General features: G+C 36.8%; 1 protein-coding gene across 1 annotated transcript in view; it reads right to left on the bottom strand.

Moving 5' to 3' along the window:
* Positions 1-25,033, bottom strand: part of TPO (thyroid peroxidase) — a 56,216-nt gene that overhangs the window by 9,460 nt on the left and 21,723 nt on the right. The window contains exons 3-9 of the mRNA XM_085056755.1: positions 23,233-23,402; positions 20,543-20,675; positions 15,723-15,852; positions 12,816-13,022; positions 6,754-7,269; positions 1,027-1,285; positions 332-502 (exon numbers count right to left, since the gene is read on the bottom strand). Of these exons, the coding sequence (XP_084912881.1) occupies positions 332-502; positions 1,027-1,285; positions 6,754-7,269; positions 12,816-13,022; positions 15,723-15,852; positions 20,543-20,675; positions 23,233-23,402 (1,586 nt within the window). The remainder of the gene's footprint in view (positions 1-331; positions 503-1,026; positions 1,286-6,753; positions 7,270-12,815; positions 13,023-15,722; positions 15,853-20,542; positions 20,676-23,232; positions 23,403-25,033) is intronic.

Here is a 25,033-nt window from a genome sequence, read left to right as displayed (position 1 = left end):
TGGCAAGTACTGCTTCAGGCAGAAACACCCACTCCTCTGGAGCTGGCTCCAGCAAGAACAAGCCTTAGGTACCTCCACTGAGCCCACCCAGATTGACTCACTAGTACTGCTCTTCTAGATTCCAGATTTGCCAGATTATTTTAATCTCAAAAGCTGTGAAATGCTTTCTTTCCATCAAAGTTAAAAATATTAGCAACTTACATTTGAAAAGGGCTTAAGTTGCTTTTCTGTTTACTGAAGCTATTATTTAAAAGTTTATGATTACATCCCAAATATAAGCAGTTATACTTCAGTTACCAGTTGGAATGAAAATTCATGAAAATCAATAGACCTGGTAGTCCATGATCACGACCACGTTGTAAATTCAGTGATGATAAATCAAGTGAACCATTATTGGACAATACAAACAGTTTTTCTGTTAACTCCTCATTCAGTAGTTGATCTTGTACCTGCAGTTTTGCTGGATGTGCTAGAAGACCTCTTAGTAAAGGATCCAAGCCTCCTTCAAATACAAAAATAATAGTATTATGGCATACATGTAAGCCATTACAATGTTCATAACAAATGTGAATACATATATGTTTCTATGTCCACACAAGCTTTTACTTTCAAACACATGCAAAAATATCCTTTAATTTAATGTAGAAGTAATAGTGCTATGAAAAACCTCCATCTTCTCCCGGTGTAAAAGAACTTTGTAACCTGTTAATAAATTCATCAAAAAAACCAACCAAACAAAAAAACCCCCCAAAAACATCTTCATCAACACTCATTTTTCTATTGTCAATCTACTAGATTGGTTTAATCTGGAGAGTAATGTTTTTCTGATTCAGTCATCTATTTAACTGAGAATAATCATTCAAGTTCATTTTAGTACTCTGGAATACTTTTAACAACTTAAATAAATGATATAATTAAATAAATACTCCCATTCCTAATTCAGCATTAGTAACTTTGAAAGAAGTCACAATATTCTGGGGAGAAAAAACCCAAAAAAAACCAGAACCAGTTTAAATAAGACCATACCTTCTTTAATGAGCCTCCAAGGACTAAAGAAAACTTCATGCAAATGAAGATTTGGGAGTTTGGGATCATCTGAGTACTGTGCATTCAATCGCCTTACTAGTGGTTGGATTGTTGCATGACCAAAACGAAAAGCAGCTGTTGAAAATACATTAGAAACTGTAGGATTCATTGTGGGATCATAACCTGTATAAAGGCCAATATACAGATTAAAAGCATCTGGACCAATGATTTTGGGAATGTAATCTCTTAAAGTAATAATCTGAAAGAAAAGAAAAAGAAACACATTTCAGCTTTTCTGGAGATGAATAGTAATGAATCCCAGGTGCTAAGTGTTTTTTTCTTCATTCATCTATGCCCAAGCATTTGGCAGAACTAAGAGCAGCATTACCCAGAAAACAATATCAGTCTTATTTGTGCAGTAAGGGGATAACAATCAGAGAGAATCCATGGCACAGCTCACAACAGTGCAACAGTCAGGCCCTGTTAGGTCTCACCATAGATGCCAGACCAAAGCCTCCTGAGCAGAGATTGCCAGCGCTGCTCATTTACAAATCGTGGTGGGAATCCAGCTCACAGGAGGTGTGCTGAGATTAAAAATGTAAATTATGCCCTTAAATTAAATAAATGCCCTTAAAAATGGCAACAAAAGCATGAAGCACTACAAGATCTTTCAAGAATGCTTGCTAATATGAACAGATGCTGTTTTCAGACACATATTTGTGACACAAATCCTCTTTTATTATTATTTGAAATGACAAGGCTTTAAAATGCTGGTGCCCAAAATCCCCTTGTAGACATTTTATACTAAACTTAGGCCAATTTATAGACCTCTGAAAAATATGCTTAAAAAATGAGAAGACTGATAAACACCTTCTGTCAAATGCTTTTATAATGTAATAGTATTACAGTGGCATGGAAAAGCGTATGAGTAATCATGACAGAAGGAAAGAGGGGAAAACGTTCTAATGTACCAAATAAAATGAAAGTGTACTATAGATTAAAGATTATGCTGAACGCAGTAAAGCAATATGTGATAAATATGAAGCATAATGAACTCAATAAAATACCTTATAGATTCAATATAATATGCAATAAATATACAGACAAATGTACTTTGAACTTGATATAGTGCATATTGAAAAACTAGCTGGCATAAAAGAGCCCTGTAAAAGACTTGTATCTTTATTTTAGGCACAGAGCAGGGACAAGCAAACCTTTCCACAATTTGCTCACTTTTCTCAGAAGGCAGAGGTTTAGGTTTTCAAGTTAGGTCATGCAGTGAACAAAATATTTATAAGACAATATGATAGAACTCCTTTTACACCTCCTTTAATGCAGCATATGAAACAAAATTATTGCAAGAAATTAATACTGACACTGTCATTTGAAAAGCTATTCTTCTCCTATATTCACAAAGGTTTTGCAAGACAGTGTTTCTGATTTTAGATGTATAGTTTTTACAGTCAAAGACTTTAAATAGGAGTAGGTTAATCATGGACACAAAAATCCTGGTATGACTAATTTTTTGGCTCATTGTAAATGAAATCCCAAGCTAAGCTGCTTATGAAGGCCAGACTCCCTGAAGGAAAGGGCAACTCAGATTTTTCATTTGCTCCAGGGGCAACATCTTCATTTCTAGTTTCCTTGATAGGGAAAGAAGGGTTGCCATTTCAAAAGATGAAATGAAAAGGCTAAGGGTAAAAAGGGGTCTTATGCCTACCCTGCACCAGGAGAGGCATCTGTTGGAAACTTACAAAGGCTAAATGAGCATCCATCAAATCATGATTTTAGATAATACAGGCTAAGTTGTTACTAATACAGAAGAATACAATACTACTGCTGGAGTCTGCCAAAGAACCACATCTGAAATAGTATCTGGTGTTTGTGTGTGGTCTCTGGATGTGTGCAAATTTGCCAATATGAAGTCAAAGAGAGGCTCACTACAAGTTCTCATAACTGAGACATATATAAGTTTTAAAGAAGGTGTTAACAGCTGACAAGTATCCAAATTATTTTTGTTAAAATTCTTTTGCATGCAGTCCCTTCTCTCAGAGAATTATATAAAAGGTTTATTTCCTTTCATATTTGTCATAAATAAGCACAGTACTCTCTTTCATTAGAGTGCTACTTCAGTAAATGAGATTTTCCTGTGGAAAAAAGGAACGTGCTTGTCTCAAAATGTCAGTAAAATCAGACAGAAAATGACTATATTGAAATCACAAAGCAGTATAATGAACTGCTCCATCATTTATGGCTTACTTTGAGTCTATTGATTAACAGTAAGTTAACTTTCAGGTGTTTGCAGGAGCATAAGGAACACATGTGAATATAATGAGTCTGAACCTGCAAGGTACTGGGTGGTATCCACTCCTTGGGACATGTACGAGATCAGAGGTAATCCAAGCTCCTGTTGGGATACATTCATCACCTCATAGCATCAAATCCAAGCTCTACAGAAGCCTCATGAAGAAGAGAATTTTAATCAATACGGTCAATATTTCTACTATCTCACGGTGGTCATTATTCCAACACTACAATTCAGTGAAAAATTATGACAAATGGGCACTGTGTTTTAAACAGAGGCCCATATGCTCAGTGGTTTTATATGACGTTTGTAATGTATATAACCAGATGGTAACAGAGAGATAAAGATCATTTAAATGTTATTCATGTAGTCATGTCAGAGAAAATGAAACACTAATTTCTTAGTAATTCAGCCAATCATTTGATAAGTATGCAGATAGAAACAGAATCTGAGTGTCAGAAAAGGTGCTTTATAGCTTTTGCATCATATCATGAATCCCAGGTGCACTGTTTGCAGAAAAAGTAACTGAATCCTGACCTGTAAACACTATAATACTGCAAGTCAAATAGGCTGTTACTGTTAAAGGCAACACCCTTCTCATTCAAAAGGCAGAGTCACTACAGGGGCTCCCAAGCATTCTTCTGAATTCACTGGGTACCCTGGCTGCAGTTGTCCCCAGGCTGAGCCACCTTCAGCAGTAGTCAGCCGCACATTAAATGTTTGGAAATAGGTTACATGGTTTCATTTTATTTTTGAGGACTTGTTGTTCATGTTAAATGTTAACACAATTTTGATGCAAAAGATACAGAAATTCTTAACACTTTTCATTGAACTTTCCTTTCAAAAGGAGCCTTTTCTTTCAAAAACCTCTACAGTATTTCCCAAAGCTGGTGTGAATGGGGCACAATGGTTGGAAAAGGAAAATTTTAAAAAAAGGCTGGAAGAGAGAATATAAAAATATGTAAACCAGCATAAGGATAAGCAAGGCCAAAAGTACATCTTGTCATTGCTACTGTTCAGCCATAACTGCAAAGGAATAGTATCTCACTGGGACAGTGAAGTGCCAATTAAATGAAGCTTCTGGACTTGGAAAAGATTGCAGAAAATAACAGAGAACCATTAAACATAGCAATGATGTTTCATTCATACTATTTTATAATATATATGATTTATCAATTTATTCTTTATAATTTCATATGTCTGAGAGGAGCTATCTAACCACCTAATTTCACACACATGTTTCATCCAAATAGTTAAGTTAATGCATGTCAGTTTCAGAAGTCACCTGCTTTCAACCCACACCTTGGATCATGCATGAGGCTCAGAGAACAGAAGCAGATGTAGAAGGAAGTGAAATAAACATCTATATATACACTGAAAACTAAAGGCGATTGTCACCTATGATTGGGATCAAGTGGGAGTAACTGCATTAATTCAGATACAGTTCTCTGGTACTGTAATAAATCAAAGAGAATTGGATTCAGATTGATCTGCAAAACTCTTGCTCCATCTGACTAGTGCCAAATCATCCATCTTTTACCATCCAAATGGCACATCAGGGGAAACTGTCTCCAGAAAGAACAGCATAGGTGTGTGCAAACTACATATGTACGAAATAGTAATGTTAAGACTAGCAGTTGCATAACGGAACATTTTTTCTTCAGATATTAAATAGCAATGAAGAATTATATTTTTGCACAAAACATGAGGTAAATCTGAATATGTATTTGTACCACTGTATACTGCAGTGTTAATACTATAAAGTTAAGCCTGTGTCATTGCCATAAAATAGAAGGGATAGTTACTACTCCTTATCAGTGAAACTGTACACTGAAGCAAAAAAAATCTGTTTTGTCCAGGATATCAACAGCCAATTGTTATGTTTGGTAACTTTGTCAAGTTTCTATAATTAAATACTTGTCACTAGAGATATTTATGGTGCCAAAAAACATCCAGGAGGAAAAGTATGGTCTAAAGAGAGATTTTTTTCATCTTTATTCTAGAAAGAAGAAAAGGGTTTTTGTTCAATTCTCTATAATTACACACCCATAGGCAGGAAGTATGCTTGAAAGTATTTCTTCCAAAAAAAGAGAATTTTAGAAATGTCTAGCAACTGAAACAAAACTTAATAGTGGAAATCTCAAGGTAAATGAAACCAGAGCTGTCATTATTGTGCCAGTTAGCACACCACATTAATAGCAATACTCCAATTATCTGTCTTGAATGAAAGTCTCTAAACTAGCTAGATATAGCTCAAACCCATTTCTAATGAGCCGTAGGCAAATCTCATTAGTCTGTGATACCAGCAGAGATAATGAGCAGCCCTGATCCATGCAGTGAAGTGCCTTGCACAATGTGGTTTCTTTCAGGCCATAATGTTTGTGGATGTAAATCAGAAGTATGTGAATGCACAGAAGCCTGCTTTTGGACTTGCACTTTTCTTCTAACAAGTATTAACAACTATTCTGACTTGTCAATGCCATTCTTTTAATGCAAAAGCCATATTTATGGCAAAGGAGCTGACTTGGTTAAGGCAAACAAAAAGCCAAACATTTCAAAAGGACTGACTAAATACAATTAAATGAAGTATTTTACTTCTTTGAAGCTACATGGCTTTAAGTATAGGTAACAATACATTAGACAATGCAGCTGGTTTCTTAAGGGAAACATGCTTTGAATTCTATTCCACTATCTAAAAATTGTGGCAGAAGAAAGGAAAAGTATTTTTTTAGAAAAGTAAAGTTTTATTGTCTCCTTCCCCAGTTCATCTTCTAAAAAGTCTCCTTTGGTATTGAAAAAAAATTTGTACCAATCAGAAAACATGTCTAATATAAACATCCTTATGTACTCTTTTTGTCTGTATTTTCCCACATTTACTTCTTCTGCTATCTCCTGTCAACAGTAGCCCCAGAAGTTTGTGCATTACTACATCACTGAGAACTTCACAGGCATTTTTTTACAGGGAATTTATTATTCATATAATAACTGAGAGAAAGTAAACATTTTGGCCATGTAAATGTAATGTAAATCCAGAGACATTACTTTCAAATAATTTTCTTTACAAAAAAATAACAAAACAAAAAAAGAAACATAAAAAACCAACAAAAAAACATCTGAAAAGGCCTCTTCAATAGACAAAACAGACATTAGAGAAGCCTGCATAAATATGTAACTGAGTAGAAACTGCCATGAAAATCACAGCACTGAGATGCCTGGAAAAGCTAAGCACCAGGACATTGCATTTCGGAAAGTGGAAAACAAAACAAACGTTAAACACACCAAATGCAAAGCACGGAAATTGGTGGGGAAGAAAAGGTAACATGATCTCAAAAGCCACTCAGAGAAGCATATTTGAAGCTGTGTGAATTCTGTTCTAAGATATCCCCTGCAATGTGGATGTAATAAGCAAAGAAGTAGCCAACCTGATGCAGAGCACCGACAATTTTCCGTGTCTCCTGGTAGACAGTCTCGGCGCTCCAGTGGCTGTTGATGCGTTTGAGGGCTCGCGCCAGGCGGTTGTGCTCCCTCAGCCACAGCGTGTGCATGGCAGCCAGGGATGTCACCTCACTGGAGCGGCCGTCCCCAGCCAGAAAGCATTCCACCCTCTCACCTCCACTGGCCCTTGGGTCTTGTGCACAGGGGGATGGGATCTGCTCTGTAAAAGGCAGGTATTCCCTGTGGTTATCGTGATATCTAAGGTTTACCCTTAGAAGGCCTTCTTTGCTTGTTAAATTCCTCAGTTTGTTTTCAGCAGCAGGGGTACTGCCATAGACTGTAGAAGCATCAAGGAAAGAAGTTAAGCCATTGATCTGTTGTCTTGTATTTAGCACTGATATATTTCCAGAGAGAATATCATGATCACCAGTGCCGCACGCAGGAGATGAGCGGTAGAAGGGCAGGCAATCCATCCCTGCAGATAAAGTATCGTTGGTGGTCACCTGCATACAAAATAAAGGTATTTTCTGAGGTGAGAAGAGCAGCTGTGGATGCTGAATTGAATCTTGTCTAAATATTTACGTTCACTGTCTCAGTTCTTCATTGTTCAGACCTTATCTGCTGGAGTGACATATTTGAAATAGAGATTGTTTTTCTTCAGATTTAAGGAAAGAGTTGAACCTTTTTTAGCAAAGACAGAAATAAACCCCAAAACTTTTACTTTATCATAAACTACTGATTCAATACATATACACCTAAATCAGTCTGGCTTCACAATCAAAATTAATAATAAAATGTATCAGAGTGAAGATGTGAACATCTGGTCAAATGCTGTTCTACTGAACAGCGAGTGAAACAGCAAGTGAAACAGCAGGTTTACCTGGATGCATGAAAACGTAATGAGAGTTTTGGTGTCTGCAGCAGCACACTGTAAAAGCTTTGGTTCAATACTGAATTCTAATCCAGTTTCCTAACTAAAAAGGACAGATGTAAATATTCATTCTGCTTTCTGCCAGTCCCCCACAATTCTTTTACCACATTATTTTGCAGCAACAGGTGTCTTACAAGTACTAAATTCGGACTTCCTTTATAAAAAGCAAAGGCTGCACATAGACTTGGCTAAATGAAGGACTGCCAGTCCTTTATCAGTTTCATCCTCAAATAATTGAGACACCAAGGTCAAATGACGAGATTAAAAAATTTGACTAAGAGAAAATAAATGTTTTGTACAGACACCTGAGCTAGCCCTTCTTATTTGTATTCTATCTGCTTGCTTTTCATTTTTCAGAATACTTTGGCAGAAGACAGTGAATGCTGAATGTTATATAAAGTGATGCAATTTCTTCTTCGTTTTTCTGATAGTACAGAGATCAGTCTGCAAAGATACAGCAGCCATTAAATTGGGGTTAACAGTAACAAAGCAACTTTGGAATGAAATTAATTAGCTATATATAATAACATCCTTTCCGCCTTTATTATACCAAGTAGAATTTTCCTACTACTGAGAACTCATGTCAGTAAGAATTGATACCAACAAAGCATTTACATTAAGAAATGGTTTAATTTGTTTTTCAACTTTGTTTGGTAAAGGAATTCTACCATCATTTCTTCATTGCCTAGATTTTAGCAAATCAAAGTAGGCTATGTTTGAAGGAAATAAGTAACTTTCTTTCACCGATTTCTAAAATTAATAATTCCTCTGTCTTGTGTTTTCTATGTAGTATTTTTTTAAGTCTCTTGCTATTAGTGTGGCTTCTTTTTCCCTTCAGCTGGTAATGTAAGCCGGCAACTCATCTGATACTACAAATATCTGAACTTGACAGCCACAGCCCTGTATATGTTTGAGTGTCTTCTGCTTCTAGTTTTCAGGAGAACCTGGAAGAATTCAGGTATCACTGGGAAAAGAATGTAGGAGACGCCTTTAAGCTGTTAAACAGCAAGGCTCACAACAAAACATATCAACACTGAATGAAGTTCATACTGAATAATCTTTAGTTAACTGCCTCTGCAATTTCATTTCAATCCATTCTGGTCCCCAGTGGAGAAAAACAGCAGTAATGAACATTAAGGGACTGGCAGAGCTGCATAATGCCATCCTTTCCCCTTTCATAGGATAAGTAGTTTGCAGCCAGAAGCTGAATGTGTAAATTAGAGGCTCCTTATATTGTTATTCAAAAGACATTAAAAATAATCTGAGTGAGAAAAAGAGACCCTTTTCTGCTGAAATGGGTACGAATCACAGTTTTTTTCAGAACTAAGGAATAAAATTCATATGATTCTTTTCCTTTATGTCACATAGCTCTAGAGGGAAAAAACATGCAACAAAACCCTGATTGCCCACAATAGTTTTCCTGTATAGCTGCATGTTGATTTGAATGGTTATTATATATGCATGGTCAAACCTGGTTATGGTGAAATTTTTCTATGTGTAAAAAAGAAAGGCACTAATTGTTTAAGTGCATTGCAGTCTCTAAACTCTTATTTCTGTTAAAGAAAAATCTTTCTTATTGTGAATTTATTCTGTGGGAAGTGACCTTGTAAAAGGCTTTTTGCTGTAGATTTAAAAGAAAACCTATCTTATGGTCTGTGAAAGTTTGAAAAAAAGGAAAATATGAGTGCTTATTCATGGACATGCAACTTGGAGAAGAGTCCATGACCCCATCTGACAGTGAGCTGCTGTTTCTGCAACAGAAGAAAAAGTCAGGGACTGACTTTGCTGGTTGTTGAGTGCACACCGACTGATCTTTGTAGCTAAGACAGTAACCTGTCATGTTACATGTCACCTTTTTCAAGTCACCTCACTTTCCTGTGACTCTTTCTTTTCCACTTTTTTGTATCTCAGGTAACTGAGAGCTTTTCTGGATTGTATCACGCTAAATGTATGCTGCATGTCTAACCCATTGGCAGCAATGTAATTAATACTGAATAAAGTCAGCAGCTATCCTATGAAAATCTTTCTAATACTTCTTTATGTCTCAGCCCTAACCTGAAATAATAATCTGAGGAATGACAGGTTATCCCCCCCAGCACTTTCTTGCATTTCAGACCACTGTGAGGGAAGTGTAAACTCAAGCTAGTGGGTTTAGGACTTTTTCCCCTATTATGTGACCCTGAAGAGATACAGAAAAAGAATGTTCACATTTTAGCAGAAGCTACAGGATCTATGTGAGTATCTCTGACAGAAATTGTATAGCCTTTATTATAAAAATGACTAGAATAGAAAATCACAATGGTTCCTGGTAATCTATGAATCAGTCACCTAAATGTGTTATTAATATGAATGAACTACTGCAGCTTTCAATCCTTCATTGAATTGCACTGAGTGAATATTTTCCAGACAGATTCTCTAACCTGTGCAGTCAGGAGCCTCCTGTCCCTGCTGGAACCCCCAGAGAGGACATGCAGGTGCAGGCACTGTTGTCCTTTTCTGTGGGTGGATTCTCCCTTGGGTGCTACTTTTGTGGGAACACAGAAAGAGTGCAAGCTGCAGTCTCTATGTCTACATTGTAAAATATGCTGTTGATTTCACTGTCTTTGGAAACCAGCCACAGTTTCCTCATATACAAAATGAATGTATAAAATGAACTGGTGGTTTTCCAAATATTTAATATGTGGAGATTAATTTAATTAATAATTCTGGAAGAACATTAGTTTTAGAGAGTAATAGCACTTTGTTTTGGTGTTCAAAATTGGTTCCTCTGATCACTATTTACTGCAACAGCCCTTTCTTTTTTATTTTTTTCTTTTTTTTTTTAATACAGACTCTATTCTCTGTCTTTGAGAAAAACAGTCACAAAATACTGAACATATAATAAAAGCAAAAGAACAACCATCATTGTATCTGTCGCTCAAAGCTGTGAATAACAGATTAATAATAAAATGGAACTGAAAAATTCATGAGACTGTAACCATATAACGGGTCCACTAGTTGGGAAACTTATTTAATACTTACAGGGTTGTGACTGAATTTCTTTCTACATCCCCACCATGGCCAATAATGGCTACACCAAAAGGAGCCAAGGGCATCCACCTGCTAGGCTCTACTGCTGAGCAGGAGCAGCATCTAGTGCTGGATTTAGCCACACATTAAATATTCAGTGATAGATTTGGTACACATCCACATAGAAGAACAATCCACATCAAGAACATCCTTGAAACACACTCTGAATCTCATCACAGCTCCAAGACAGAAATCCAAAATCTGTGCCTTGTCCAGAGGACTGAAAGATGCCCTTGCAAATCTATGCTATGACAACCTGTGCACCTTATTTTCCCTCTGCACTGGATGCCTCTACCACATGAATAATATTAGCCTTGGAGTCTTTTTCTAAAGATCCCTTAAGTTGTCTCTTTTTTAAGTAGATGGGATTTTGAGGCTTGAATTTTTCAGGGTTCAGTGATTAGACTGCTATGTTCCCTGTGATCCACATTACATTCAAGTTATGGGAAACAGTACGAGTCTCTTCTCAATCTAAAAAACCCATGTAGTAATAAAAAAATGTGGGAGTTTTGCACTTAAAAATCAATACTAATCATGTTATTTCAAAGAATATATCGTAAACACAAACGACTTTTGAAGACTTTTGCTGTTTTATAGCTACCTCAAACAGACTTTTTAAAAATGGCAGTCAATATATTGTGTCATATGTTTCAGATGGATGCTTCTTCACATCATGCAAAGCACTGCTGATCAGGGACTGGATGTCTGCCCTTGCCTCTCCTGGTAAGACTTCGAGAATGGGAAAGTTTCTAAGGCTATTACTTAAAAACATAAACAGAAAAAAATAATTTCTTGCCCCAGATGGAAATTTGAAACACAGCAAACTAGAGATTTCTGTCAGAACTATGGCATACTCTTAGTAAACTCTTAGTAATTGGCTGATTCAGGTTACTCAGTACTTTCAGTCACTCAATGTCTGAAAGAATGTGATTCTTTAAGAAGCCTGTGTTCTTACCAAATGCTCTCAAGATATGTTTGCAAGCTCTCAAAAGTCTGTATCCCCAAGGTGAGAGAGACTAAATTTACCTGCCTGTGGTGAAATTGCAGGCAGTCATTAATTTCACTTAACCTTCCCTGTATTTTAAATTATCTCACCAATTGTAAGATGAACCACCTTTTAACACAACCTGATTTGGTTCTCTTTGCAATTAGACAAATATTTTCCTCTATGCTTAATGAAAGAGGAATGATGCCCTTAAAGAAAGACAAGACTGTGGAATATTTATCAACTACAGTTTGCTGAGGCAAAAAAGGTTTTCTATTCTGATAGAAGCCCTTCATGGCTTCAGTACATGGAGAAGCTGGTCAGTAACCAAGCTCCAACACTAAAGAAGGAAATTTATGTTGCTCAGGTTTGAATGAGGGCACCAGTCCAAGGGCTGTGATGGGCATGGGGCTACCCTGTAGCCTGAGCTGTACAGGCTGTGCTTTGAGAAACAAAAGCATGGCTTTACTTTGCTACTAATTTTTTTTGAGTGAAAGAATGACTATGCTTCTAAATTAAGTGATGAAAAATACTGTATCCTATATTTATACAAATTTATGTTTCTTCTAGCCCTCTAAAAGGATTTGAACTCATGTTTTCCATCTGCTCAAAGCAAAGATGTGATGTATGTAAGTTTCAGCAGCTCCCTGAAGATAATTTTTTACATACATTGAAAAGACAGCTCTCTTCAAAGGTTTGCATTAGCAGGAAGAAGGATTTTTGCTTTCAATGAGTATCGTTAAACTCCTTTCACTTTGTCTGGCTGCAAACGTAAATGACTATTTTGCTGTTTTCCCCAGTGTAACTCAAAACCTTGAAGCATGAGAACAATAACATCGGGAGGAACCAGTAACATAAACCTTAGGTACAAAATTGATGTTTGTATTAAGTACATTAACTATAGTTTATTATCTCTAAAAAAAAATAATTAAATGTCTACCAGTTTCATTTTACATTTGCACTGTTTTTGATTTTTCTATCACTGTCTGCTCTAATGTTTCTTGATTTTACTCACCTGTTTAGAGCCTGGAATTTCTCTTGAAGAATTTACGTTAGAATCTTACCTTCATTGGAAAACATGGATTTTGTTTTTCGCATGTCATCTGGCACTCTATCCCACTTAGGAAGGTGGTTCTACTTGTGCTCTGGGGTGTGAATGAAATGTCATGGTCTATGTACTGTCCCCACACCATAATGATATCAGAATAGAGCTTGTCTTCAGTTATAGCTTCATTAGGTGCGTGAATAATTTTTCTTGTCACTTCACGAACCTGAGAAGAGAACTAATTTATCTTGAGTGCCAAGCTGTTTGTACTTCTCACTAAATGATAGGGGGATAAAAAGTAGGGGCAATAGTGATAAAAGCTATCTTCCCCCTCCCCAAATTTATGTTACAGAGGGTTTCTAAAGGTTTGCCTAAAACCAAACCAAACTAAAAATCCACCATCAACATAAAATCCAACCTCTGTCAGGCTTTAGTTTCCGTTCAGAAGCCAAGACCCAGTTGCCACAAGCAGATTCAAAGACATTTCAGCTGAATTTTTCTATATGTTTGCCAGTGAACAATGTATCTTTGATCTGTTACTTTCCAGATAATCTTGAAAACCACGCATTTCTTTTAGACAGTCTAAAACTTTTCTTTCTGTTTATTCTGCTTTCTCCTCCTTAAACAAAAGGATTTTCTGGGAAATCTCAAACCACTCTTGAAACCCAGAGGCTCTGAGCTGCTCCGTACACAAATGGAGGAGATTATGCAGCCCAGGACATGAGCTAGGTTGGCAACACATGGTAGCTGAAAGCTTTGCTTCCTTTTCCCAGGCAGAGAGAAGCCAGAATATATTTCTGAGGCACTTCTGTGCAAGCTGCACAGAGATACAGATGCTCTGAGAAGGAGCACATGGTGACATCTATGCTACATGTCCAGCCTATATTATTAACCAAGCAAAAACATCAGAGCAAAATCAGCATTCAGTTTGAGGAGATGTTAAGGGTATCATTATTCACAGATTCCTCCCTCATGCTGCAAAATATTCCCTGGCATACAACAGCTGCCATGGAAGTCAAGCAACTGAAAGGGCAGCACATAAAATAGAGTCACAAAGCCTGTAATAAATATAAGGGGTATATAATGAATGTATAAGGCAGGTTCAGTTAAATAGAATTGGTAAGGACAACATGCAACATGGGACTTGTTAGGAACATCAGGACTTATGCTGAAATAGTCAAGAGCAAGCTACATGCTGCTTATCAGGAATTCAAGTTTTTAGATCAGTATTTTAATAGCTTTGGCGGACACAAAGCAAAAAAAATTTTCTTGAAGTTGGTGAAGTTTTCTTATCACTGGCAACTTGCTCAATTACACTGTGATCTAGTATTGCTTTATAGCAATCCTCACACTTATCTATCACCTTCATATTATTTTCACATTACTTTTAAAAGGATATGGTTAGACAGGGAAAAGTAAAAAAAAAGAAAATTATGTAAATGAGGAATAACATTTATGACATTAGTTTTATCCTATCTTACTCCAAAAGAAAGTAGAGAACCTGAGGATGGTCAGATATTGGTGATCAGATTTGGTGTAGTTATATAATCTTTTTTTAGTGTTTTACTTTACAAGCATATACCCTAATGAATCTAGAAAAAGGCAGTTTTTACTATCTACTGGAAATTTGCCTGTGTAAATGTCAGGTTTTCATCTCTGGGAGCTAAATTGTGCAGCTTAGAGACAATGTTATTTAATTAATAGCATGAGTTGCAGATGACATTAACACTAAATTCTCTTGCTTATCCTTATCAAACATACAATGGTTAAAATAACAAGACTTTGAGTCCATTAAAAGTCAGGTTTCAAAGCAGTGATGACAAATCAAGAATTGTAAATCCAGCCCAAATCATTGCACATGACACTGGGGAATTTTCCACCCAGCCCTTTAGGCAAATATTTTTTTTCAAACTTCCCTCTTCAGCAGGTCTGGTGGTTTTTATGTATATGAGATGCTAAAATCCATAAATATTGCAATACTTCTAAGCTCAGTAAGTTGGGCTATCTAAAAAATGAAGTTATGACTTGACAGCAATACTAGTTCAGTTAAGGCTTGTTAGCCTATGAGAAATGGCATAAATGCACATACCTAAACACATGCTAGCATGTCTTTGTGTGTTATATTTATTTAGTTAACACCCAACCTTGTTTTCCCCTCCTCCTTTCCTGAATAAAGGCACCATTCTTAAAACAAAGAATCATAAAACCACTGGAAAGTCTAGACTGGAAGTAAACTCTAGAGACCGCAATGTGCAACTTTAAATTGAAAGAAAGGACTAGGTTATTGAGAGCCCTTTCAAGACAGATCTTGGGTATTTCCCTTGAGGGATATGCTAGAAGTTCTCTAGGTTGGAATCCATATTCCAACAAAAACCTATTCCAGCATTTAATTGTGCTCACAACAAATTTAATTTCTTGTTTCAAGACAAAATTTTCTCTGGAGCAGCTTGTGACCATTAGCCCTTGCCATGGCAGTGTGCATCCTTGTGGACTTCTGTCTTTGCAATTTCATCACAGGAGGGTCAAAATTGGGTCCAGTTTGCAGCTTTTCTCTGCCTGAGCAATCATCACCCTGTATCTGCTGACTGCCTGGTACCTGGTGCATGCCAGGCCAGGAATTTGGCTGGTTCCTGCCCTGCCTGCTCTCCCTCACAGGATTTTGTGGGGTACTGGGCTGCCTCTCAAGGCAGTCAGTGTCCCCTGCACTGCCCCATGGGCTTACCCCAGCCAGGGGCAGAGGACCTCTCACCATCGGGTTGAACTTATGCTTTATCAAACCCAGTGGCTTCTTAACTGAGTTCCACCGATCCTTTTGAAGTATTTTACACACATACTTCATTTACTCATGCAAATGGAGAGCTATGGTGTCAAGTATGGTAATAGCCCAGTGTAAGTGTTTAAGTGATCTTGTGGTATATATCCTAACCAAGGGTAGCTGGAATCCATTGTATTGGATGCTGGGATCCCATCCTCGGGGCTGGCTGAGGCCATCTTCATAGGCTGCTGGAAGCCACCTAGCCAAAGCTGTGTTGGATGCTCCCCATCTAGGATGCTCCCTACAAAAAAAAAAAAAACAAAATTGAAAAAATCCCCCAAAAACTAGAGCAGCAAAACAAACAAAAAAAAATAAATCCTGAACCTCTGAGTATATTCTGAAACTAATATATATCTATCGATATTGTATTTATATTCTAAATATAAAACCTGAGCATAAGAAACATAATAATAAAAGAATATGAAATAATCATCAGCCACAGAGCAATATGCCATTGCAATAAGATGTTCATGTAGCAATCTTTGAAAGAGCATTAAATACTTCCCTTCATGTATGCCAATATTGCTTTTACTCAAAAGGAAAATAATGAAAAATTAAATTACTAATGAATTATTACTATTTTACTCATGTTTACAACCTCAGTTGGTTACCTTTTGACATCTTTTAAGTACTTGCTGTGAAGGTGATTTCCTGATAGCATATTCATTCCCTGCAAAGTCAGATGTAGTCTCAAGTGCTTTTGCTAGCATCTTTAAAAAGATGTTTGTTTAGAGCAATAGCTAGGAAATCAAGACTTAGGAAAATACGAAGAAGCCCTAGAGTACAGGTGAATAATGCTTAAAAGGAAAATGGACACTAGTTATGGAGAAGAAATTGTTTAGCAAGACCAAAGGAGCAAGGACTGAGGAGATGGGACTGACGGCTGGATACAGTGGCAATGCTCCCTCTGGCTGAAGCTGTCCAGCTCTGGGAGGGTCTGTGCCCAAGCCCAAGCCCTGGTATATGTTGAACTTTGCTGCTAAGTTGCTAGCACTAACTGCAGTGTATTTTTTTCTCACAACAACTTGCATTTCTCTGAATGTCACCTGTCTGGGCATACTTTGGCATCACTGCCTACCAGTTTGTCATCCCACAGCCAGCCTGCTTGGAAGGGAGAGGAGGAGTATAAAAGTGTAGACAAAAGAATCAGGTCATACTTAATTTGAGGTCAGCCAAAGATTCTTGGTGATTTCTATTTATTAATATAGTCAGTGAGTCTTGGGCTTGACCCAATTAATTTTACCTCTATAATTAATATTTTAAATATGTTTTTTCTAAGATGAAATTTTAGGGTTTGTTTTTGTTTGGTTTTGTTTTTAACATGTTCTGTTCAATATATTTCATAATTGTTAAATATATATCAACATTGAACCCAAGGATGATTTTTTTTTTTTTTGAAAAGCATTCAGTTGACTAAAATTGTAAAATAAGCCACAAAGAGCCAGAAATATTTCTGGAATGTTGGTAGAAATACAGTGTTAAAACATACATTTTTATGTCTCTCAGGACGCTAAACAATTATTATATTAATATTTCATTGAGCTCCAGCACATTGAAGAGGATCAGTTTCCCAAGCTATATGGTACAGTAATACACTTAATTATCCACAATAATTCACACTTGAAGGTTGAAGTATGCTTTAATAAAGCATTCAAATTAGTTACAGTTGATTTGCCTTTATTGAAATTGCATAAAATACTCCACACAGTGTAGTGCTATTTCACTCAATTAAAAATAATGAAGTGTTAATGTAGCTGCTTAACCAGTGATTTTTCTCCTGATTGCTTTTGTATTTTAGCAGATCACTGGAATGCTACTTTAGTAAAACCCTTCTCACATGGCTCTTTATTATTGTATTAAACACGTTAATGTCTTGGAATCATGCTTGAGTTAAAAAGGCAGCTGAAATAATGAGATTTCTCTATCATACAGCTTTACAGAGTAGTCAAATTTGATTAGTATATATTCTGTTTATGGGAAGTGGGAGTTTTCATTTACTTATGAAATACTGGCATTGCACCATTTGGATTTTATTTTGGCTGCCTGAGAATCAACCTGTAGTTTTAAGCTGCAGTTCACTATCCAGATTTTTTTTAATCTTATTTCAATGTTCTGCCTAGATTCAGGCAGATGGAAAGAATGCCACATGGCAACTTAATAATTGGAGTTTGTGGTGTTTTATGTTGTGCTGAGCTACCATGCATGTAACTTCTGCAAAGACGGAACAGTTCTGGAAAATAAACCTGCCACAAATTGAACACTTAGGTTGCATTGAAGTGAAGTAGCTATCCTAAAGGAAACATCTTAATTCCTTCTTATGGAAGTCAATGGATTCAGTCAGCACTGCTCATTCTTCCCACTAGGTGAGCCATACTCATACTCCTAACTCTGCTGGAATTGGACCTTCAGACTGAGCATCAGGTCCTTACCTGAGAGAATTGTTAATGAAACAACAATGAAAGAGAATTGCTGAAGATAAAATTCCTCCTAGGTGCCTCATATATTAGGTATACAAAAAGTAAGCTAGTCATCTAACAACCGATCCATCAAGCCAGAAAGACAGACAACTCCTGGGTGCCATCCTGTCATTCCATTCTATTTCTCACAATCAGGAACAGCCAAAGATCCAGTAGATACATAACTACCGCTGAAAGCTAAGATTAGGTGAAGCTAATTGCACTGTCAGAGTCCATTCCTTTAGTACCTCTAATTCCTCCACCCCTGAATTCCTCTCATTGTACTAAACACTAAAAAAATGCACAGATCAATGCTAGCTAGTTGGGATTAAAAATGGAAAAAAATAGCTCTTTGGATTTTCCTTCTGTTCCTTATTCTTCAGTTTAAAATAATGCAATTTTATTTTGCCTGGTTAAGCAGAAAGAAAACTAAAATCTGTTGATATCTGTTACTAGTAAAAGTGGATAATAACTCTGCTGGGAATGTCTGATGTCATGTTGATATTCTGCTTAGAATGTCATGTTTCTGCTATTCTGCTACACCTTTGTTCTAGGAAGTGCACACTAAAACAAAGCAACCTCAGTGTTGTGGAATAAATCCTTTGTAATTGATCTGATTTGTCCCAAACGTGCAAACTGATTTAGTAAAACATCTGTAAAGTATTTCCTTGTTTGCTTCGAAATAGATTTAAATAGATTTTTCTTGTAGGCACACAATTAATTTCACTATAAATTTTGTTTTTGGATTTCACTTATGAAATGCAGAATTTACAGCTACACATTCAAACTGAGTGAGCAAAAGTGCAATCGCATCAAGGTCCTGATATATTTTCTGCCTGAAAGTGGAAGCTGTAAAGCAAGGAAAAGCATAGACTGGTACTTCATTTAATGTCTGAAGTCTTTGAAGTTGGCTTACATCACAGAATATGTTATTTACATTACAGTATAATGGGCTTTTTAAGCTGATGTATTTCAGTAGAGCTAGAGATATTTCAAGGGGCTCACAGTTTTAGACCCAGTTAAGATCTGACTCACTGGTTTCAAAGTCTTTGGCTTCAAAACACCTTTTACAGATATTTAGAGCAAAGATTCTAAAATGCCACTAAATATGAATGGTGGGTTTAAATTCTGATGTGGTACAATCATAAAAATATACTAAGTAGAACAGAATGACTACGGACCAGACTCAATGATCATATTTACCTTACCCAGCTTTAGATAGCAGACTGAAATACCCATACACATCCTAGTATCAGTCACTGGAGAGAGAAAGGTCTTTTACCTTACCTACAGCAGAGTGCTTCTCTCCATCTCTAAGGAGAAAGACTACACAGCCCTGCTTGTAAATTAAGAGCTTCAGCCATGTGTCTATGTTCAGCTGCATGAATCTTGGCCAATGTATTCAAGCCCTGATGGAGTTGTCAGAGCAAATATTGTACTAACTGCTAGTTCAGATTCCAAGCAACCCTGCACATGCCTGGGGGAAATTATGGATATCCACATAGTTTTATAACACTGATGCATATCGGGTTGTGTCCTTTCAGCAAAGAGTCTATCAGGCATGTTCCTTGCAAATGACTTGTGATGTAGCAAAACAGATTCATCTCATAAAACCAGACTGGCTGAATTATAAAACTGCAGAATTTTACTGCTCTCCATTCACCACACTGCAGAGCACCTTAACCTGTACAATGATATGGGCCTTCCATTTTCATCTCTGTAGTGCTTCACTTGTAGCATTGCAGTCCACCTTTCAGTTTGTGACCTTATGTCTATGTATCTAGAGGCTGCTGAATAAAAATATTGTTTACCCTTGTACTTAAAAAAACTCTCATTCTCAGTTTTACACACTCATTGCATTGGAGGATTCTGAAAAGACAGGTACATCTATTATGTTGGGTTTTGCAGGAAACAGTTGCCTCATAGATAAGACAACAAGTAGATAATAGTAGTGAAATACAGCCACTAAACATATCAAAATAGATATGTAAAATTAAATATATCACCTAGAATTTTTAGATGCCTGTTTGCTAAGTGTTAGGGTTCTGGGAAAATACAAAAATGAGAATCTATTTGATTTTCCTATTGCTCTTTGTGAAGTAATTATGTTTTCCTGCTTTATATAATTTTATCCAGTTCAATCAAAAATAAATGCTGAACTTTAATTGTTTACTTTTTATATAGAAAAAGGCATCTCCTGAATCAATTCTCCCTAAGAGTAAAATTCCTCGCATAATCTTAGAAGCTTTCCGAGGGAGAGCCTGTCTACAAAAATTAGTGTATCAAAGTTTAAATGATAAGTTCTTCCTCTGGGAACTCTCACAGGCACCTCATTTACAGATACATTGATGCCAAAGTTAACTGATTAAGGTCAGTCCCTCTCCACCAATTTCCTAGGAAAAGGTAAACACAGCTTCTTGAGTTTAAAGAACAAGAAAGAAGGATTTTTCAGGACACAATTCTTATCACACATACCTGTTATTGCAGGCACCAGTGATGAGTCGATATTTATTAGCTAAGCAATTATTTGGACATTTTGGTGGCAACATATAAGGCAGACATCCAGAAATATTAGCAATCTTAGTGAGAAGATCAGCTGATAAATGATCTGAAATGAAAAACCAAGACAAAAAATTTGCTCTATCAGATTTAGCTGCTACAGTAGAAAAGGCATTATTGTCAGCTGCATCTACAGAATTCTCCCTCTTCCTAGGAAGAGCACTTAGTGAGAAGTGCTGCAAGAGGCTGTCTCAGGGACTTAGAGGAAGAGCTGGTTTTATTATCTGATGTGGAGAGAATAAATGGTCCAGCAGTAGCTGAGAACTGAGGTTGACCTGCTCTCTGCTTCCTTCTTTCCCTGCATTGTAATCTTTTGCTTGGCTGGTCCCTGTGCTTACAACAAAGGTGTCATAAATGTCATTCAAGAACAAAAGTATATATCAAGGAGGAAAAATGTGGGACTGGAAAGATGCAGAAATTGAAAGACCCTGCAGTTGACTGTAGAATTCAGTGTTGAAAGGAAGGGGATCAGAATTATTAGCTGGAATTTGGAAGCTAGGTAAAATCAAGTCCTTTTATACCAGTAGACAACATGTTATAAATACATTTCTAATACAATCCCAGATGGGTCTCCCATCTGAGCATCTGATTGTGGCTAGCACAGGTTTTTCCCACGAGAATTCTTCTTGTGTTTTGTAAATAAAGTTTGGATGTTGTTGGAACAGTGTCCCAGAACTTGGACAGTGCAGGCCTGGCCAATCGGGCCTGGGGGAAGGCTTCTGACTGACCAATCTGGGTGACTTTTGAGAACTCTATATATGTGATCAAATCAAAACAATAAAGGTCATTCCTTCTTGCCACTGAGAACTGGTGTTTTCATTACTCTGCTAGCTGCTCAACAGCGACATCTGATGATGAGGGACAAAGCCACACTACTGTGTGAGCTCCAGAGAGCTGGCACCTGTTCTCACCCCTGCAGGTATTGAAGTATGTATGGCCAGTTTTGGGTGCATGAAGACATGGAATAGGAGAAACCTGGTCTAGAGGAAGGTGACCCTGCCCATGGAAGGGGGATTGGAACCACGGGGTCTCTAAGGTCCCTTCAACCCAAACCATTCCATGATTCTATGAATATCCTCCCTGAACTCAGAGAACCCTTGACATTCAAAGTGACTGCAACCATCACATGATGAAAGATGAGGGTTAAAGTAACATATAACTCTTGCCCTTGTCTCCCCATTGGCTAATGCCAGTCATCCAGTCCCAATACCTATTTGTTCTGCCCATTCAACTCTGAACTAAGTTGCTTTAGTTCATTGTTCAAACCAAAAAATTAAGCCAGAAAAACAAACAACAAATGTTCAAGAGTCAAATCGGCTCAAAAAATGTTCTGCTGAGCAGTTAGAATCTTTACAAGTTAGTAGTGAGAACAGAGAGAGAATAGGTTGTTAGACTGGCTACATAATCTTGTCTTAATGTACTAGTTACTCAAGCCAAATTTGTGGATAGAGCTGTACTTCCACATTAGGTCAGGTTCAAAATTATACTCAGAGCCCATCTCCCCAGTTATCTGGGCTGCCTAGGCAGTGACTCACACATTTTCTTTAAAGTTAGTTTAGCTCTTTAATTCATGTAAAATGATTCTGTTGTGGCCAATAGACTGTACAGTGTCTATTCACATTTCATTAACATTGTTCCAGCTCTGAAAATTAACAGAGCTTTGTGCACTTCTTCTGCAGTTTAGAAATCCAATTTCTAAAACCACACAGAACAATAATATTCGTAACAGCGTGTAAATGTGTGTGTATATGTAAATATATGCACAGACATACTCATATATGTAGGTGTATATTCTTAGTTCTACAAATATCCCATTAGTTTAGTAAGCCAGATATTTCTGCAAGGAAATAAAATAATAGAATAACTGTGGAATTTTATTTTTGTTATAGCACTCTAATGCTTCCATATCTTGGGGAAAAAAAAAAAAGTTATAATGTTAAGACAGAACGCTTCATGTAAGCGACAGAATTAAATTATGGGGGGGAAAATGTCAATGTTTCTGATGTTTTAAGCCTTCCAAATACCAAACAGACATCTCGAAATTCACCTCTAATTAACAGCAAGAATTTTATTTTACTTGGATAACATTGAACTATGTGGACTATCTCTCTTTTTCCACGTAACATAAAAAAGCCAGTTAAAGTGTAAATAAATGTGCAACAGCAGTACATTAAAAAATTAGTATTGGAAATGAGAACATATTTTCTTAAAAGAAGGATATGCATATGCTGAGAGGAAGTGTGTTTGAAAATGCCAGTGCCATAGTGTGATAGAAGATCAAGCACTAAACCCAAACTGCTGGGGAAGACAGATATTTCACTGTAAACAAGAAACTTGCAACACTGAGGCTATGCAAGCTGATTTGAGGCAATTCAAATACACAGTCATGAGTTCACAGAATGCCAATAGTGTAAGGCTGCTCTCCTCAACTGTAGGAACACGACCTGCACTCCAGCAAAGAAAAGTGTAAACCTATCTGAGGTGCTTTCGAGAACAAAACAAAGTGCAAAAGTAAAATAAAAGTGAACTTAACTCAACTTTAATCTAAAAGACAGCACTCAACAAATCAATAGGGTGGGTTGCCAATGTCAATATACTATATTTACCAGTTGGAAGCAATGAACGTTTGTGCTTCTGGCAAACTTTTTGTTTCAGCACCTGAATTGACATTTCCATTCGTTCAGCTGCTTGGGAAATATCTTGACTCTCTCGTTCAGGAAATTTTGAAAAAGCCAGCAGTAAGGTAGGGGGTGCTATTCCACTTCTTTGGATCTTTCTGTAATTAAGATAAATACAGAAGGTTTTGCAATGTATACATTTTTAGAACTTTCTCATAACACTAAAGCAGCCTGTGCTGGATATGTTGCAAGTTTAAGATGTATTTTGATTGAAGAGCACACTGGGAAAGCAAAGAGGAAGACTATTTTATGGCCTTGTTCTGCAAGGAAAATTCTGAAAGAGAAACTCCCCCTTTGCTGGACACACAACTTAGCAAATGTTAGGTTTGTGGGAAGCCTTTTAGGATGAGGCAGAAACAACTGGGGTAAGCAGAGCCTGCAGCAGTAAGCGGAAGACTGTGCAGGATAGTCACAAAAGTGTGCTCCCAACTCAGTGCTGTGGGTAGGCTTTGCTTTCATGTAATATTTAATACCAAAGATTATCCTCAATCATCAATAGGACTTCTGAGCACCAATTCTCTTTAGAGTCTATATATCCACATACACAGTATTTTGAAGAAAGCTTAATAGTCTAATTATTTGTCTGGGGTGAGTAAGTGGTCTCAGTTTTTTCCCAATAAAGTTTCAATTCCTAATTGAAATGATCATTGTTAAGCATTTATCTTTAACATCTCTTAGCATTTATCATCATTAAGATATTGACCAAATAATTGCCACAATATCCCGTGAGACAGATAAACATCAGATCTCCATCTAGTACATGAGGCAGCTGAGCCACTGAAATCTTGAGACTTATGTTTTTAAATTTTAAATGCCTTAAATGTCACTGAATTATTAACACAAAAAACTGAAAGTGACCTCAGTCTCTACATACAGAGGGGTGACAGTTCTTGACAAGTTCTGTCTGTAAAAACACTCAGCTTTCACAGAGCTCCATGAATCATGACTCATTTTCAAATCACAGGGATAAGTCTTTAGGAAAGGCTAAGCAAAATTGTGGTGATTGCACCCTGTAAAACTTAGCTGATGTGTTCCAAATTTTGGAGATAAATTAATTTTGTGTAGCACAGAAACATAGTCAGAGCTACACAGAAAATGATTAAAAGAGCTCACTCTCCTACTATAATTCAAGCACAAAGGATCTTTCCCTCGTTTGTTACCTATATACAGTCCAAGATAAATATTTTATTTCCTTTCCCTTATCTTTTTTTACACCTGTTGTAGATGGAAGGGGAAATATGAAATTCACTTTTACAGTCCCATTTAAGGCAATAGAATTTGGCTCCTGATGCTATAGAAGTTGTTCCCATCTCACTCTGCACTGGAAAAAAACATAGTTAATGTTCAAAAATATGTCCATAAAATTATAATTTTTGTGCCACTTAATGGAATTTGTTGTGCTATTTCATTCAGAAAAACATTTATATTTATTTTTTGTATTTCTTATTTTTTCCTTGTTTTAAGAGGAAATGTTTTAAGAGAACAACTTCTATGGTGATAATGCACAAGCTCATTTTGGATCAGATGCTCAGTGACATAATCATAGAATGGTTTGGGTTGGAAGTAACCTTAGAGACGCCCTAGTTCCAACCCCCCTGCCATGGGCAGGGACTCCTTCCACTAAATCAGATACCTCAAAGGTAATGGGAGCAGTGAATCTGTGATTATATGCATTCTCAATGAAACATAAAGATTGACATAAAACTTTTCTGTTATGAAAGCTTTTTTC

This window comes from Lichenostomus cassidix, chromosome 3 (assembly GCF_008360975.1).
Source record: "Lichenostomus cassidix isolate B80296 chromosome 3, HeHo_3.0, whole genome shotgun sequence".
In the NCBI taxonomy this organism is placed as follows: Eukaryota; Metazoa; Chordata; class Aves; order Passeriformes; family Meliphagidae; genus Lichenostomus; species Lichenostomus cassidix.
The sequence above is the reverse complement of the archived record's forward strand: the minus strand, read 5'-3'. Positions and strand labels throughout refer to the sequence as shown.